The following is a 19,339-nucleotide window of genomic DNA, read 5'->3' as shown; positions in this document are numbered from 1 at the left end:
GTGAAAGACCACAGCTGATACTGGCCATCAGCAATCATTTGCTTTCTATGATGACTTCTCTGTGTTCATAATCCATCAAAGCAATGTGGAAAGACAACATAACACAACCATTTTCTCACTACTGAAAACTGACTATAATTAAAATGTATTAAATGATTTCATAAAACAGCTGATAACTTAAACACACATTTCTCAGAAGGAAGGAACATTTTTATTTTGGGGACTGTTTTCTTTGGCGGATGAATCCACATTTGGTGTTTGGCGAAGATGTTTTTTTAATTTGCATCGTTTTGAAACTGTTGCTCCCAGTCATGTTTGTGGGTACAACGTAGCTCTATGACGCTGAAGAACATTATATGCCAGACGTTGATACACACACTATTTGTTGACAAAAATAAGGGAATATCTTCAGATTTCTGAATCTCAATCACAAGTAATGCATGCACGGATCTACTATCACTGTCACACTTAAGATATGTCCTCGAATCAGGAGCTGCAGGCATCACACATTCAGTGCTGGAGTTTCACTTTATGTGCTGTTGTGGAAACACACACACGAACATTTCAATCTGGGTCATGAATCCAGATATCAAGAAAAACGACGCGCAGTACATCTGTGACAACATAAAGACTTGAGAACATTTTTATCCGCCACTGCTTGCTCCTAAAATACTTGATTACACCCCATCGCAAATAGTTTTTATTTTTATTTGTCACTGTGGATATTTGTCTTCTTTTTAACATGCACTAGCTTGACATTACCATTTCCCCAAGTGCTTTCTGTTTTAGCACTCTGGCTAATTAGATGGGTGAAAGGAGTGGCACTCATTGGCATTATAAAAGCTGCACTATCTGTCCTCACCGGTTACAACACCCCTCCCTCTTTCTCCCTCTCTTCAAAGTTGAGAGGAATTATTTAAGATAAAAAAGCACTATGGAAAAAAAAGATCCTCCCCTGACAGATATTATCATTACAATCCTTTATGGAAAGTGCTAACCTACTCTTTCCCTCCTTACCCTCTTTTTCTCTCTCCATCTGTGCCACTCGCTCTGACTCCCCCCCACCCCCATCTCCCAAAGGGTAGAAAAAAAGGCAAGGAAGGAGGAATAGAAGAGTGAGTGAGCTCTGTCAATTGGAGTGAGTGCACTGCTAAGTCTGGCTACACTACAAAGGTTAGCAGATCTGACTGTCAATAGTGTCTTGTGGGTGGGAGGGGGAGGAGGAGGGAGGAGACATGGGGGTGAGGTGGTGGAGGTTGTGGGGGGGCGGTCGCTTTGAGAGAAAGAGATACTTTGATATTTCGGAATGTTAGAAGGGTGAATGTGGAGAACTGGAGGTTGGGGATCTAATTACCGGGCCATAATTGGGGGCTGGGGAATAGGTTGCCGTCCTCTCAACTCGCTGCAGATCAATTATGTTAAGAGAACATCTGTAAGTAGAGCTTAATGAGGTCCATTAGAGCAACATGCGCTGCCTTCCCTAACGGTGCTTGTCAGCTTCTTGGATGAGCTGGAGTGTGCTGCTGACTGGGGACCTGGTGGAAGGGCTTAAATAGGAGAGGAGGCTCCACTCTCCGCCGCTTGTTTCCAGCCAGAGAATCAGAGAGACGCACGGAAGAGACAGGGAGGAGGAGAAGCAGCTAAAGGGGGACGACGAGAGACGACCTGTGAGCCGGGACACGTAGGGGAGCCGAGGTTAAGGTGAAACTCAAGGCGGAGAAGTTCTCTTAACTCCTGTCGCAAAAGTTTCCTTAAGATCTGGAGTCTGAGAAAAGTTGCCTTGTGGACACTTTTAAAAGAAGAAGAAGAAGACAGCTGCAGCGACCCGGAGAATTTCTTTTGGGGCATCCTTGGCTGTACTTAAAGGTACGTGGTTGGTCCTCTGTGTGTGTTTATGGGATGTGAGTTTACGCAGGACTAGAGCTGCGCGTAAAGTGAGCTCCACAAGAAAACAAACACAGCTCGGTGATACAGATGGGAGGACACTTCACTTCTGGCGTGTCCCCAAACAGGCTGCATCTGTAAATAACACAGTGTTGGGTTAAAGGAATCCGGTGTTGGTGATGATGTGTTTTGGTGCATGTCCCAGCTGTCATTCCCTGTCTTCTTTAGAAACTGGGATGCAAGGTTTAGGTCAGGTACAAGCGTTCCATTTGCGCATATATGATGGATTAATACATGTGCGTGCCTCCGTGGGATGAAGAGACTTAATCCGTGCCGTTTGACTGTCTCCTCCTCCATCGCTGCCTTTTTTTCTCCCTCTCCCATTCATACGGAGGATGAATAACCGGCTGGAGGGCACCGGGAGAGAGGTGGCAGCCTCACACACTCCACACACACTCTGCAGAAAATTGCATGATTACCAAGATAGGCCGCCTTGAAATAATTCAATCCATGACAAAACCTAATTACTGGCAGGTAATACCCTGTCAGCTTTAATGCATCTCATCACTCATAATGGCGCAGAGAGCATTTTATGACCCATCTCATTATCGCTGCATTTTAGGCTGGAGCCGCATGCCAACTATTGACTTGTATCTCCTCCTCCCACAGCCTCCCCTCCCTCCATCTTCCCCTGCAAGAATATTTAAGGGAATAACTTGTCAGGCTGTGTGTTGGATGGGGATGAGGTGTGGGGGCACAGTGCCCTAACATGTGGGCTTCATCTTGTCTAAACTGGGTCGCCAATCGATGTTTCACAAACAGGGCACAGAATAATTTCGTCCTTTTTAATTACAGGAATGATTTAAATAAAGAGTGTGGAGAGGCGGTCATCAGTCCGGGGCCGGCTGCCACTGTGGAGCCGGGACCTCACATGACGCCGTGTGCGCGCATGGAGAAATAATGCAAGAGAAAGAGGAATCAATGACCTCGGCGAAGATTGATTTAATTATCCATAATAGTTTGTCTGCTTCCTCTTTATTTGAGGTATTTTCTAATAGACTAGTCTCTTATTGAAGGGAATTAAAAAACCATGTTAAACAAAATCACGTGTGAAGAAATGGTACTCTTTTTGCTCTTTTTGATAATTAATAACATATTTAAGTAGCCTGGTTGAATCCAACACATCCAGGGTACCGTCTTTACACCATGCTGTCATCAATCTCCAGTCTCCAAATCTGAATGTTCTCTGTTTTGTCAGTCAGGTGTCAGAAGAAACCGTTTTTTTTCCTGCACAATAACATGCCCCTGAACGCAGCACTTCCATCTTAAATTAATGCCATGCCATGCTCTTCGGGCACCCCAGACTATACATGTGTTTCTGTGTCTGTAAAATAACGAGCGCCGTGCGTCTGCGCGCACCCGCGGCTCTAAAGATTGAAGGACGTTACGGGAAATGGGCGTTCCGGGGGCGCGCACGCGATGTATGCTCTCCGTCATATAGTGGAGCGGCTGGTAATAAGTGAATGACCTTATCGTGGCGGTGTAATGTCTCACCGGTGAGGGATTGGGGGGGGGGGGGTTTGGAGATAATAAAGCCTGTCTTCCCCGGTTCTCTCGCCACTCTCTGTGAAACATTTGGGGACGTCCGGCCTGAGCACCGCACTCTCTCGGCTGAACACCTGTTGCTGGGCACTCTTCCACTAACTGGGCCCCTTGATCCACGTGGAGCTCATTATTTCCATCCCGAAGATCAGTTTGGTGAACTTTTTATTTCCCTTCAGAGGAGCTGGATCCGTTGCTGGAAGAGATCAGTTCTGCTTAACTTGTTTAGAAAGGTGAGACAAAATACTATTATTTAGCGTTTTAAATTTAAATTGTAACCAAACTGAATGAGTGCAGGGGATGTGATATATAAAAACACGCAATGTGGGTGAGAATGAGTTTTGTAATAGCATGTTGTGGTGATGGGGGGGGGGGGGGAGAGAGACGACTGTGTGCAGATGCCTGCTGCTGGTACGTCAAAGCGCTGATTAGAGCAGCGTGCAGCAGCCTGTAATGTGGCCAGCAGGATTAGATGGTCTCTGCGCCGCAGAGGGGAAGCATCTCTTTGTCGTCCTGTCATTCGCTGCCTGCCTCTCTCCGCTCATACACCTCCGCTCGGCGATAACCGTGCTCTCACACGCCGAGTGACGACCGACGACGGCGAGCAGCTCCGTTTTTGTTCGCCGGTTGTTCTCTCTTTTTCTCTTCATTCCTCACCCGGTCGCCGTGTTGGATTGTTCCCCATCTAACAAAGCCCGACCCCAGCCTGCCTGCCTGCCCGCAGACAGCTGCTCTCCGGACCAGGGGCTCCGGGTTGCATGGTGGGTGCTTCGGCTGCTTCAGCGGTTCAACAAATGCAGAAAAGGGAGAAAAGTTTCGGTAAGACGCTGACTTTGGCGCTTCGGCTTGTATTATCGGCACGTTTTCATGTGTGTTTTGGTGTGCTCTGCGACGGCAAGTTGCAGCATCTCTCTGCGTCGAAAGGCGACGAGTCCAGGTCTGACCTGCTGTTGCTCTAACCTGATCCAGTAGGCTATCTGTTATTCCAGCATTTCACCAAGACATCACATTACATAGCCTATACGTGCTCTGGTGTTATGTTGGTGATCACACAGTGCAGTGCCTGTCAAAGCTGCATGGCAAATTGAGTGTGTGTTAAAACCGTTATTGGCCTTTACCAGGACTCCGCTGCCATGGCAACAGTAATTAAACTGAAAGGGTGAAATGTCAGCATCTCGTTGGCGAACAGCTGGGGCTGAGAAAATCAGGCTATTCCTCCATCATCCTCCATCCGCTGGTGATGATCGCCTCCATGTGCATGCCGAGGACGCGCAGCAGCCTTCAGGTCCACAATGAGAGAGTGGGAAGGGAGGATACGAGCCAGCGCGCAAACAAAACCGATATCATTAGGGCTCCGAGAGCAGCTGTGGTTCCCTTTCCTTTATGGAAAATGAAGCTTTTGTTCAGCACTTCCCCTCGGCAATCGGAAGAGCGAAGTGGTCAAATTCCTGCCATGCTTCTCCTCTTCTATGCGAGTTGATTGCACAGTAAAAAAGGGGGGAGTCGAAACTCTTTTCCCCCCCTTCTTTTGGTTTGGTAATGAGTAGCGGGGACTTTGTAGTGTTAACGAGGCTGGACGGATCAGTGGCGCTGAACAGGAGAGCAGCCGCGCGCACCGCTCTCTAAATCCAGCCAATTAACAAATCAACAGCCCCAACCCGTGGAACAAATGAGCTGCTCACTCTGCAACCTGTTTGATAGTATGTCTGTGCGAATGATTTCTCACTAAATATGCTAGATTGTGTGGCAGGAGAAGAAAAAAGGAACAAGTAGTGACAGGTTTCTTTCAAAATAAGACATAGTTTCAGTGTTTTCATGCTCATTTGATGCATCTCAGGTATAGTTTTATCCAAAACATTGAAACTCATTGAAGAAAAGTGCTTGTTCTCAACTCCACCATGTTATTTATGTACAAAATTAGACACCGGATTCAAGATTGTGTCACTTCAGACAGTTCAAAATTAATAGATTACATTATTTCTACTTCCATGACCAGGTGTTGTTGTGAAATTAAAGGAGACACTACATTATCATTATACCAATAGTCATAATGAATGAATTGGAAGTAAAACAGTGTCTTTCTAACTGTAAATGGACACATTTGAACTGGAATCCTAAAAAAAAGTTAGTTTCAGTATTTGAAATGAAAGCTGAAACTACATGCTAAATATCAAGCGTGTGTGTGTTGTGTGTGGTGAATGGTGGGACAAAGGGTAGTGGGGGTGTGCCTCTCCTCAGGGAATGGTAGGAGAATACTAATTCCAGCCGGTGCGAAGCTACATTGTCCCCCCCACCCCTCTTCTCCTGGCTCCCAATGGGCCAACAAAGGCTCTCCACAGTCAGCTCAGGCCAAACAATACAGGCCGCTTGCAAAGCTCCTCGTCTGTAGCCACGCCCCTCTAAACACAGGAGGTCAATGTAAAAAAAAAAAAAAAGTCCTGGAAGAAATGTGAAACTGTGGCTTTGTGTCTGTGTGGGCTGCTTGTTGCTCTCACAGCAGTTTAACAGGACTGTTTTGGTTTGTAATGTCAGATCTGCATTCACTTCTTCTCCTTTTTTAGTCCATCGCGGGTATTTTACTGGGACTAGTAACTTGTTTTGAACACTGGATTTTTTAACTGTTATTTAAAGATACTTTATTTGTGTTTTCGAGTAACAGTGACCGCCACACCTGTTTTACAAGGTGTGTGTGTGTGTTGTGTGTGTGTGTGTGTGTGTGTGTGGTGTGTGTGTGTGTGTGTGTGTGTGTGTGTGTGTGTGTGTGTGTGTGTGTGTGTGTGTGTGTGTGTGTGTGTGTGTGTGTGTGTGTGTGTGTGTGTGTGTGTGTGTGTGTGTGTGTGGTGTGTGTGTGTGTGTGTGTGTGTGTGTGTGTGTGTGTGTGTGTGTGTGTGTGTGTGTGTGTGTGTGTGTGTGTGATCGTCTTCTTAGAGTAATTAGTGAAAGTCGTTTGTATTTCAGAATTAAAGTAAACCATTCCTTACCGGAGATGTTTACAGCTCACACTGGTCGTGTGTGTTCTCAAAGTTAGAAAATATTGTTTCATATTTAACAAACAAAAAGACTGTCCCATATCCATACTTAATTTTAAGTACTTTTCAGTAAACTGGAACACATTTTTGTCCACTTAGTGTGGACACTTACTACTAAGTATAAGTGAATTGAATTATAACAAAAAACCATGTTAAACAAAATCACGTGTGAAGAAATGGTACTCTTTTTGCTCTTTTTGATAATTAATAACAGTCATATTTAAGTAGCCTGGTTGAATCCAACACATATAAATTGAATGCCAGTTAGAAATAAAGGTAAATAGAGTTTTTTTTCTAAGGTTACCGAAGCTCTCACTATTTTTTTAATTGGGTTATATCTTTTGTAAAACATTGTATCTGTTAAGTCTGCATACTAAGTTTTTGAGTACACTTTAATTTGGAATTGTGGAATTGAAACTAAGCCCTGCATTCTCATGTCTCTTGAGTATATCTAATTTGCTATAGCAGACCAGGTTAAAATCTGTGTTTTCAAACTACTAAAAAATGTAAATAAGAATGATCTTGTTTATTAATGCTCATTTTCACTTATGTTTTTTTTCTTTCATTTCAGTCTTAAGTGTTTATGTGTGATAAATACATGAATATTGTACTTATACCACCTGCTGCTTAAAGACCGAGGAGCACAATGAAAACAAGTGAGAATTTGTATTTTGCTCCATTTATCTGTCATCAATTTATTTCTTGTTCTGTATTTTTTTTAAATGCATCACAATCCTTGTTTTTGTTTTCTGCCTAGAATGTGTGTGTTTTTCTTTCACCATAAGGAAACGTTCCTCTGCCAGTGTGCTGGTGCTGGATGAGTTTTTAAATCGTCTCTCTTCTTTCCCCCCAGGTATACAAATGCTCTCCGTCCAGCCGGACACCAAGCCAAAAGGCTGTGCCGGCTGCAACCGGAAGATCAAGGACCGCTACCTGCTGAAGGCCCTCGATAAGTACTGGCACGAGGACTGCCTGAAGTGCGCCTGCTGTGACTGCCGGCTGGGCGAGGTGGGCTCCACGCTCTACACCAAAGCCAACCTCATCCTGTGCCGGAGAGACTACCTACGGTAAGAGAGACGGCGTCTGCGTGACGTTCAACAAACACTGCATAATGCTCGGTCTGCTCCAGGGCTGTTGGAGAGTTAACCCACTGAAATCCATTCTACACACATTGAGAGTTCGGTTTGAGCTCTATTTGTTATGTGGAAAGGAGCTAAGGCAGTTTTTATTCACAAGAAGGCATTTGGTTTGGCATGTGACCCTTTTTTAAAGCCTCTAAATGTGTCACAACCCAGCAATCAGACGAAAGTTACACGTACATTATGATTTGACATTTGACATTTTTTTTTAATTGTGTTTTCATTGATTTTGCGCACCTCAATACAAATCTGTTGCACTTTTGTCCAGTTTCTTTTCTCAAATTCGCTTAAAATATGGTTGTTATGACACTTGTGTGCAATCAATATTTTGTATACATTATATACATTAGGGATGCACGATTTGGGGAAATCTAATTGCGATTTTTATGACAGATATTGCGATTCGATTTGCGATATTTGTTTTTAAGCGACCCAACAAAAATGTATTGTAAAATGCGGCCATATCTCCGGCTAGGAAGGTCGTATCAACGTGCTCCCGTCTCTAGCACCCCCGCAGCCCGAGCTACGAGTGAAAGAACAAAACTTACATGAAACTTCCGTTGGGCTGCTTTAAAGTCAAGCTTCAGTTTAAGATTCACCCTGTAATAGAAACATGTGATGGAGCATTACTAACCTGACTCAGATGGTTTGTTTCACCAAACCATCGAGGAAAGCTCCATTGGAAGCCATTTGGAAAAGGGCAGGCACTTTCAAAAATACTTGGCAGGTGATTGGATCAATCTGTCTATCACCTTCTATCATGGGCTACTTCTGATTGGTTAACAATTACTGGTACATGTGGAGCACAGCACTTCTGATTGGTGTAGATGACTGACACACAAGAAGGGGAAAAAAATCACAGGCTTTGCGATTTGATAATTGCATCATTTAAAATTTCGATTTAAAATCGATTAATCGTTCAGCCCTAATATACATGTAGAATGTACGTTTGTCTTTTTAAAAAAACAACCTCAAAATATTGCAGCTTAAGTTTTTAGTGAAACTCAAAGCAACTATAAGCCTCTATTGTCATACTGATATTCTGTACAAACTGTGAAGTCCACTGAGACAAATGTAACATTTGTGATATTGGGCTATATAAATAAACATTGATTGATTGATTGATAAACTATAGCATCTATCAGCAAGCAAAGTGTATGTGAATAAGAGGTGAAATCATTTGAATCAACCTGTTTCATTTAGCACTTATTTCTCAAGAATTATGAAAGGAATAATCCCATGTTGACAGATTATTTTTGACATATTTAAGAATAAAAAGGCCTATCAGTTTTTAACTGGGTTCAGTATAAGATCATTTTCCTCTCCATGTAGCACTGACACCTGCTGAGAGTAAAACAGCCGCTGGCTTTAAAGTTGTTTACATAAGAATTTGTAGTTTATGGAGGTTTGACACATGTAACGCTTTGTAGAGACATGGCTTCACATTAAATCATCTTTGGTTTTAGCTTCATTTGGGTAGGAACCTGATTTCTGATAGACAAGAATATATCATTTTGAACAGATATATATTTAATAAACATGTGACTGGTTGTAGGGTTGTTTCTGTTAAAACATCATTTGAGATTTTGTCCTACCAGCGACGTTGTCCAACCGACGTTTGTAGATGCAATTGTGATATTTTTTGAAAAAAATATAAATGACAGGACCATTGCACACAAAGGGAAAACATCTGCAGTGTCAAGAACATGATTAGGTCAGAGGTCATTGGCCCCTATTCATCCCAAGTGTGTAAATAACTTCCAATGTTTTCTTCCGTTTAGTTCACTGTAATGTAACTGTGCAGAGAAGTTTCAGAGTGAATCTACCAGGCAGGAAGACACCTTTTTTCCTACTACAGTTGTGTTGCAGATTGTGATCAGTTTCTTAGTTTCTACAAGCCTCGCGTGTAGGTGGCTACTTTAAATGTCTAAACCAGGCTTGTTGAATTGTTGGCATAATCTTCAGGCAGCACCACATCTGGTGGTCAGTCCAATGTGAGACAATAACACACAGACATACTGCTTTAATGTATTTTTTGTTCTACACACGCATACCAAATATGCACATCCACCAATGGGTGAGATGTTCATTTATTACCAAGAACACACACGTGTATGTAATTTTACTAAATCACACATACACCATACTGATGGCCCAAAAGAAGATTCATCTGACACAGAACATAGTTTGCAGCAATGCACTTTTACATCCTGGTTGATGAAATACAGTGCTACATTGTCCAGAAGTTTAAGGAAGTTGCTGAGATGCACCAACAAATTATTGGTTTGGGTGTTTTTACAAGATTTGTCAAGAAAAATAAAATGTACTACTCTCTGGATATGATATTTTGTTAGTTAGCCTGGTATCCTTAGGAAATTAGGTTTCCATAAAAACAAAGCACATTCGCAATTGTGCTTTTTGTCCACATTGTGGCAACTTTTTGTTAGGGTTAGGTTCCTAGTGATAGTTCACACAAGTAATCATAGGGAAATGTAGATGGAAGAGTTAATCAAGCTCTGGGGCCTCATTTATAAACGGTGCGTACGCTCAAAAGATGGCGTACGCCAGTTTCTATGCAATGTTTGCGATTTATAAAAAACAAACTTGACGGGAAATGTGCGGTCCTCCACGCAAACTGTGACCCATGCGTACGCACTAAGCACAAAAACGGGAGAGACGAGAAACTGCGACACCGTTGGCAGAAGGAAGAATGGAGAGAAATATGTGGAAATAATACCATAAATAGAATGTTACCTCTCATTTATCATATATGAAGAATTAATTTTCACAAATTGATTAAAGCCAATCTTACAATGATTAAACAAACGCCTGTTTGAGACTCCTCCACAAAAACATAACTTGGAGAAATAAATAAATACGGAAATGTTATTGATCACCCCTCGATTATGTTCTCTTGAGAAATGTATTCTCATAAATGATGCGGTAAACAGAAGGACAGAATTAATTTAAACTAACGCCGTTTTGCATTTCTATAGGTTGTATAGATAACAATAATAATATATTTTATTTCTATAGCGCTTTTCTTGAACCCAAAGACGCTTACCAGCATATACGATAGATACGAGCATGGTTTTATATACTATCATGTTTAATCGTGTTTTATGCCGTTCGCCAAGACTTGATAAGTCGCTCGTAAAACACAGGAGGTATGGAAACTAAGAACACCATATGTGGTCAATTGTACAGCTAATATAACACAACACAGTTGTATTTCCTTTAACTGGTGGATTATGGATATACTGTATAGTTGCTGATCGACAGCTGGAACACAAACCACCAAATACAAAAACATAATTCAGATCCAGTTGTCATGACTCCACTCTGGAGGGATTCCCCGATCATTTCTTACAGTTTCTCATCAAGGGGGTGTCTCCTGTTTCCGGTACAAACACACTACCTGAGGAAGGTTAGGTTATGTGTATTTATTTTGTCATTAACCTTTTTCGGACCACTTGTTTATTTATTTTGGTGACGATCCGACCTCCATGCTGCTACTCTGGTTCAAACTGCATCCACCAAACAATATGATTTATCTCAACATCTGACACGGTGTATGTCTTTTTTAGCTGTTCTGTCGTCATTTCCTGCGATCTTCTTCCTGCAGTCAGTCAAAATGAATGAATGGGCGTTTCTTTGACTATTTATAGGCAAATATGGGCGTTACGTGAAGCCCGCAAAAGCTGCGCCGCATTTCGAGTTGATTGTGATTTATAAAAGGAAACCGGCGTAGGATGTGCCGTATGCAAGTCCTACGCCGGTACGCAGTGTTTTATGAATCATAAAATGTCTGTGCATATTTATTTGCTTTGTCCTACGTAAGCAACCTTCCCATGTCAATCCTACGCAAGGCTTTATAAATGAGGCCCCAGGAGACCAACTGTCAACTCAGACTATATTACATTTGTATTCCGTAACTAAAATGATGTGGCTGGGGTAACCATTTTTAGGCAAACTATTATCCGTCACTAAACCTAACCAAGTAGTTTGGTAGCCTAAGCTTTTGCATTTTTTTTCTCAATCACATCTTTTCCTTGAAACATATACACATACAGTTTAGACATATCAGAATAATAGTTTTAGTAGACTGGTGTCCACATGTTTACCTGGTGACTCCTGTGTAGCAGAGCTGCAGAACACAAACTCTAAATGTCATCAATGAATCAGTTGGACATTGTTTTCCCAACACCAAAGCATTCAGTAGCCATGAGGACCGGGCGAGCGTTTCTGAACAGGCGTACAGGCTAAGAGGAAGACCAATTCCAACATGTTATTCTTTCATCTTCAAAGTTCAAGGTGACTGAATTGATTTGACGCTCGCTATCACGCGAGTGGCCTGCCCGCGAATGCGCCCTGACATCTCCTCACTGCTGGCTAATGAATGGCAAATATAGCAAAACCGCAGTACTCCACATCTGATCTGCAGAGCAACAAAGAAAGCCAGGCTCCATCACCAACACAATCAATGGCTGCAGCATTGCAAAGCAATACCATTTTACACACACACACACACACACACACACACACACACACACACACACACACACACACACACACACACACACACACACACACACACACACACACACATACACACATACACACACACACACACACACACACCTCAAAAAGCAAATGTATTATTTCTACTTATGTTTATCTCAGTCTGTCAGCCCAGGTTAGCGACAGGAGAGGGAGAAATAAGGACATTTAGTCCAGTTTTATATTCTATTGGCTTTAACAGTAAATTATTTGGGCCTTCATTACACACCCCCACCCCCTCCTCCAAGTCAATCCTTTTCTGCTTAGCAGGGTGGCATGTTATTAGGCCTGACATAACCAGGGTTAATAGAATTCTTCAGGGGTCTACAACCATGAGCGATGTGATCCCACCAGCAGAGAAATAATAATCCTTTATCGCAAAACATGCACAAACAACTGAGGAAAAAAAAACGAATACGAGGGAGGAAAAAATACTTAGTTTCAGCAGTCCCTGTGTGATCAAAAATGATGTAAAGAGGTGTGTGTGTGTAAGCAAGCCATCCCTTCATAAACCTGCGACTGCAAACATAATTACAGGTATTATCTCCTCGAGCTTGATTTGTGCTTTGCTCTCTCTGAATATGGAGGAATGCGGCACGAACATTTTATCAACAAATGATCCCTTTGAAACCAAAGCTCCCATTGATGATACTGGTAATAGCGCGACGCCACTGTTTATGCTGATGTGTGATTTCCACAGTACAGAGCGATAATGTTTGAAAGCCCGGAGGAGGGAGGAGAGCAGACAGACTGACACATTTAAGTTAAAAACGCTGAGAAAATGAAGACTGCGGCACGGCGGCCTGCTGAGTGCCGCACACACACACACACACACACCAAGGCCGAGTGCAGGCGTGAAAAAGCTGTTGGGCATCAGTTAATGGAAAACTGTAAATTCCAGGCATCCATTTTAAAGACAGCACCAGGAGAACACTTATTTATTTATCTATATATTCATTCATTTTTTTTTTAATCCAACTTCAATTTTCCTCTACAGTGGTTTTACTAAGATTGTAAATGCAAGCAAACTCACAGAGCCGTCAACATAGCTGGATTTATTAACGTTTTGGAAAGCTGGCTATCAGTGAGAGATAACCAACATGTAGAGCATGGTTCAGTGTAATAACTTGCATTTTTTTTCTCCTTCAAATTCAACTTTGCAGTCTGCAGCCACCTTCTATAACCATGTATGTAAATGAAAAATGTATCTTTTTTTTTCATCTCGCATCGGGCTTATGACGCATTGTCAGTTTGTATGTTGGCGTCAGGCGTGACTGTGACATCAAGTCAAGCTTTATCTCCAGGGACCCGGCAGGGAGTGAGGAGAAGAGGATCAGGCTGTCTGAAACGCTGTCTATTCTTTTCAGAAATCTCATTTAGATACATTCTTCCTTATGAACATGTGTCACACCTTTAATATAAAAAAAACTGTTCATTGTAGGGTTACTCGCAAAGTAGCAGCATATCGTTTTTGAGACAAAGAGCGCACATTGAAATGTAGTGTTTGTGAAAAAAATCATCTCTGCCACATCTCTCAATTATTATTTGTTAAATGTTGGCTCATACAGATTCAATGTGAGCTGAAAGTGACACTAACATGCATGTGTGACTTGTTTTCCTTTATTTTAACTGTAATACATCAGATTAAATGACAGGCATAAATAGTTTTGTGTGCAGTTCAAACCCAGAAAAAGGGCTAAATGTACAGTGCCTCCAATGTGTGTATGCATGGAGTTTATTTATGTGTGCTTGTGTGGTCTCTGGGTGATCTCAGAACACACCAGGAGCTCCACTACTTCCTGTTATGTCACTCCAGATATCTCTTATTTGGTTCTTCTCTCTGTGCTGATTCCAAAGGTCTCAAGCAGAGTTCCCGTTAGAATATTTTTTCGCCGGTCAACATGTCCGTTAAAGTTTAAATCTTCCGGACAAAATTTGAAAAGTGCCAGTCAAAGGTCTTCTTTGTTATTTATTGAGCTTTAAAACAAATTGATATGATTCGATATTAAACAAACTAATTAGATTAACTACATTATTCAAAAGTGTACAGTAATTTACAATAACACGGGAATAATAAACGGAGCGCTCTCTCCCTCTCCTGACAGCCCGTCAGTATCATGCAGCTCGCGGATCAGTAATGAGTGACCCGACAGTAAAACTAAACATATCTATAACTAGTTTAGGTAGTTTGAGAGGTAATTAAAATAACTACGTGTGATATTCTAACCTGAAGTGTGTTTTGTCCGCTCACGCTGCAGGTGATCATGCAGAGCTGCGTGTCAACTCGTCAGCAGCAGCTGATCTCTCTCTCCCGTCAGATTAGACTTCACTCGCGTTTATGTCCATATCGATCAGAGCTAGTTCTAGCTAATGATAGGACTAGCTGCTTATTAAAAGACACCTAAACAATAAGCGTCGCTATGCAACCGGGTGAGGCCGCAAAATATAGCGAAGCATTATGCATTTGTTTACATGCCCACCGGAACCCCGAGGCATTACCAACAGATCAACGCACAATCAACCCATACAGGACATCTCTTTCTCCATATTGAGTGTTAGACATTAGAATGGACTATTCTTGTCTGTCACATACTCTTTTGTCTGTCACATAAGTGGCGCAAGTTGCGCAACTGATGCGGTATTGCGCTAAGGTGAAATTATTTTGACCGGACACTTTGACCGGAGAGATTTAGATTTGCCGGTCTTCAGCATATTTTACCGGTCATAGTCTGGTAATTACCGGCTAACGGGAACTCTGGTCTCAAGATAGGAACATACTTCCCATAGCAAATTCAGATCCACTTTTCTCTTTGAAAAGGCCTTATATGCACCGATTCTAAAATTAGCTTCACATTCACTGCTTTAGAGTGAGTCCACTGTAGAATTTGAAGACGGTTGTAACCGAAAGTTTGTAACCTGCGCCTTCATGAAGAACAGTGGTTGTTAGCTTGACTTCATGTCGGAATAAAGATGGTAACACGTTTTCACGTCAGAATAGGTATGAAAATGACCAAAGAAACTTGTCAAACTCCTATCAAAATACATATTAGGTTTCAAACAATTACCCCCACGACATGGCTAAACCCTAACCCTAACCCTGTGGAGTTTTGAGGAACTAAAAGAACCCAGCATATTTAACAGTTATAGCCACTACAGGACGAAAGGAATAAGTGTTGCTAACTGTGCATTGTGTCATAAACCTTACTTATGATGTAAATACGGGCGGGACACTTGTAGTGATTGAGCAAGCAGCAAAAGAGTATTCGTGTCAGACTGAATAATGCACACACCAACAGAGCTGACTAGACTCCCAGCGAGGTCGGTCATTGTTATAGCAGCAATGGATGGCAACCAGCTCCACAAAGAGCTGAAAGTCGGTGGATTCCGAGTTGCCATCGAACAGCATCCCGCTCACTTGACGATAGCCGTGCTCCTGGGAGATGTGCAGGAAGCTGGGTGTAGTTTGTCATCAGCTCTCCTCTCCTCCCTGATTCTCTGCAGGCTGAAAGATTCAGGCCAGCTCCTCTTTCGCTAATGACTAGCGCAGATGTTCAGCTGTCCTCCCAACGAACACTGAAGGGCACAAGGACATCCTCAGCCAGGCCGCTGGTCAATGACACCAAAGCTTACTTATCTTCTACTCTAGCTGCAGTGCTGACAGTAAAACATAGTACTGCACAGCACTGCTGACCATTTCTTAGCATGCAACTGAATGTGTTTCCTATATAAAAGCTTGCCCCTAGTCCAAGGATTAATGTTCAAATTGGAGGATTGTGCAGCAAGGGAGGTAGACAGGCACCTTGTTCCATTTTTCTGCAGGAAACTTGAGGCCTGTCAGCTGTAAACAAAAGTGTTAACGCCCAAAGTTGAACGTAATATATCTTTAGTTTGCTCTAAAGTGAGAGTTAGTTCAGGATACTGGTTCGAAAGACCTATCCAGGGTGTCTTCGGAAATTAGAAACTGCTTTTACATGATGAGTGACTGGTAAACCCATTGGTGCGCCATTAAACTAAAACTTGGAATACTTGAATTGGATCCAAGACAAAGCACTTTTAGAGGGGAGATTTTGTGAAATTAGGGTCCAAACTTTTGCTCAAAGACAAACAAATACAGCTTGCCCAGGTATACAAAGTATTATTATTATTATTTGTTAATTATACAAAGTGAACAGAATGTGGAAGTGGCTTAAAGTAGCATTCTTCAAAGAGCAACTCCACTGGTTGCAAGAATAAGTCAGATTCTATAGAAGTCTATGAGAAAATGACCCTTCTTCTCTCTTTATTTATTACGATAGTAAAGACCTCCTGACGAGTTTATGGTCTCAATCAATAGTTTCAAGTCGTTTCCAATACAGTATGATATCCATCCTGTAAATAATGTTAGAGTAAAATAGAGACAGGTTGAGATTCAGGGAGGGTTAGGGTGTGATTGACAGATTGCTAGTATGTCGGTGTCCAGTGCGGTCTGTATGTTTTCATCTTCAACATCTTTTCACATTGGGTGTTTTCAGTTCATGAAACCTAATTGTGACATTTTAGTTGTTTAAATATGGCTTGTTTAGCATTCAGTTGTACTTAGCTCGACACTCTCCAGTCACTTCTTGTTCCAAGAAAATAAGATTGTCTAAGTCTAACATGGGTCGCATGTTTCACACATTTCCTTTTTTGAAACTACTTTTATTTTGGGAGGAAAGTGCAAGGTACAAACTAGTCTGGACTTGACGTACTACCTTGATTGAAAAAAGAAAAGCCACATTCAGATGTAGGTAACCAGTTATTCATATACAATTGTGACAAACCAACAACGGGATTGACCTGTTTTTAGCTGGATGGGTAATGTATGCTTAACTTCAAAAGGTGTGTGACATCAAAGCTAATGTTTTTGTCTTTCTTCTCGTATCTGTACGCATGCTGTAATTGTTTTTTCTGATTCCTTTAGAGGAGAGTGGGGATAGGTTTTTTCTTTTTTTTGAAGGATGTGGTTCTCTAAAAGGTTACAATGCCTGCTGCGTCAGTGAATGCCACCGCCATTACTTTCTCTGTCCTTGTGCTTTGCCACATTTTACTTTTTCTTTGTTGTGACAGCAGCAGAACAGTGCTCTGTTAACTGCAGTTTAAATCTGAAAAAGTCAAGTCAGTCACACACTGACTGACCAGAGGCTTTTCAAACGGTGCATTTATTCCAGTCAGTACCATGTTAAACACACACAACCCTATCCTGCCATTTACATTTTAAATACCTAGTAAACAGGAGTTTATCTTTAATGCTGAGTCGTTATCCCTTCAAAAGCTCCGAAAAGAAGCATCCTTCAGTTTTTTTGAATCTCTTGAGGACTTGAGGGAGAGAATTTGTCTGGAATTTGTCGGTTCATTCAGGCCCCAGATTGAATCCTGAATCCGCTGCTTGTTATTACAATAGAACACTCAGCATGCAGAAAGGGCCTCTCCTGCTCGAGCTCTTAATGGGACTTAAAGGTGGAGAATGCAGCACTTGGTCTGTCAGCCTTGGCACTTCACCGTGTTATTCCTTCATCTTTCTCTAACACACACACACACACCTCTCCCTCAGCCCTCTTTGCCTTCTTTGATGCTGCTAATCAGGCTCTCCATCACTTTAGAGAGGCCATAGATGATTACCTGATTCTAATTACATACAAGGGGGGAAACTTTGTTTGATGTCTTTTGTGTGTTTCTCGCTCTGCGCTTCCTATAGCTTTAAACCCAGCCCCCCCCCCCACACACACACACCTTTCTCCTCTCCCCTGGAGACTTCTCTGTATGAGGCTAGACATACACGAAGCAGCGAGGCGGCCTCAGCGCTACAAGGTGAACTATTCCCCGGCACGTGTTATTATTAATAACTGCCAGAGAGAGGGGTCACCCAAGACAACTCCTTGAAAAGAACCGCGGGCGAGGCAAGTAGGCCGCAGCTGGGTGTGTTGTAAAACAATACACCCCTTCCCCCTGAGGAGACGTGCTGCTTAAAGCAAGAATAATGCATGGGGAGAGAGGGGAGAGTCGGCGCTGGCACATTTTTCGGCCGTGAAAAATTAAGATGTCACCACCTGGCGCTTTTAAGCATACCTTTACCACTGAGCTGAAGGTATTAGAATATGAATAGGTCAGGGCTATAACTTTGAACAACCCTTTCTCCGCGTCCCTTTTTTTTTCGCCGCACCTCTGCTTTTGTCGTTAAACTTCTGATGGCAGTGTTAAATCTAAAAAGGGCTCGCCAGCGCAGAGCCACCGGGGGGGGAGCAGAAATGAAAATGGGAGAAATGCTAATCACCAGTCAAATTATGGGACATGGTTAGTGGAATTCATGGGGGTTTTATAGCCTTCTCAGCTGTGCAGCACTGCACAAATACAGTGGGTGTGTTTAAGGTTTGGAAAGCGTGATCTAAATGTCGGCAGTTACAAGTAAATACAGTTCAAAGCAGGACAGTATTTTGCAACCTGGAATGGCCTTACAACACAACTCATACTGAAATACAGTATATCTGAATGCCACATGTTCCCGTTTCTTTTAGATTTCTTTTAACAGAGAGATATATGTGACTTCAATTTCCTTCCTCTAACCTTTTCATGAGAGGCCTCACTCAGTTTGCATGCATTACAAATCCGGCTTCAACATCCCCGACACTACAGCACAACTCAGACCTCCATCTCTCCAAATGAAATTGGTTTTGGTGGGGTCAGAGTTCACAGAGTGGTCTATGTCCTGATTTGATCTGATCTGTGCTGAGGAATAGAATGGGGGTAATTCTCCCCCAATGAAGCCATCAGACCTATAGCTTCGTATTTCTATTCCACCGCACGAAGGTCTAAAATTGTTTGTTTGTTTTGGGGATTTGGAGAATGTGTCCTGCTGCAGTGAGTCATCTCACACAGTTATTGAGAGGAGAGTCTGACAGTTCAGCCTGTTACAGTCAGAGAGTTGATCTCAAAGATTGTCTGAGGAGAAAAAACTCCTACATCATTTATTCTGTTAACTCTTAGATCCCTCAGATGACAGTTGATCCTTTCGAGGAAACCGATTTGGGCTTTATTTTATTTTCCTGTTTTATCAACAGTCCCATATTCAATATACCCTTGATTTTTTACGTACATTATATCACTTAAAGG

At 42.3% G+C, this 19,339-nt stretch overlaps 1 protein-coding gene across 8 annotated transcripts in view; it reads left to right on the top strand.

Moving 5' to 3' along the window:
- The first annotated feature begins 1,283 nt into the window (after positions 1 to 1,283).
- Positions 1,284 to 19,339, top strand: part of lmo3 (LIM domain only 3) — a 40,791-nt gene continuing 22,735 nt past the window's right edge. The window contains exons 1-3 of one of the 8 annotated variants that reach the window (XM_034217659.1): positions 1,285 to 1,866; positions 7,087 to 7,171; positions 7,369 to 7,582. In XM_034217659.1, the coding sequence (XP_034073550.1) occupies positions 7,162 to 7,171; positions 7,369 to 7,582 (224 nt within the window). In that variant the 5' untranslated portion in view covers positions 1,285 to 1,866; positions 7,087 to 7,161. Of the gene's footprint in view, positions 1,867 to 3,458; positions 3,720 to 3,943; positions 4,306 to 6,054; positions 6,170 to 7,086; positions 7,172 to 7,368; positions 7,583 to 19,339 lie in introns of those variants that run through there. The other 7 variants (XM_034217658.1, XM_034217661.1, XM_034217657.1 and 4 more) reach the window with 7 other exon arrangements.

Source organism: Gymnodraco acuticeps, unplaced genomic scaffold, assembly GCF_902827175.1.
Source record: "Gymnodraco acuticeps unplaced genomic scaffold, fGymAcu1.1, whole genome shotgun sequence".
Taxonomy (NCBI): Eukaryota; Metazoa; Chordata; class Actinopteri; order Perciformes; family Bathydraconidae; genus Gymnodraco; species Gymnodraco acuticeps.
Note: the sequence above shows the minus strand (reverse complement) of the source record. Positions and strands in the feature narration are given on the sequence as shown.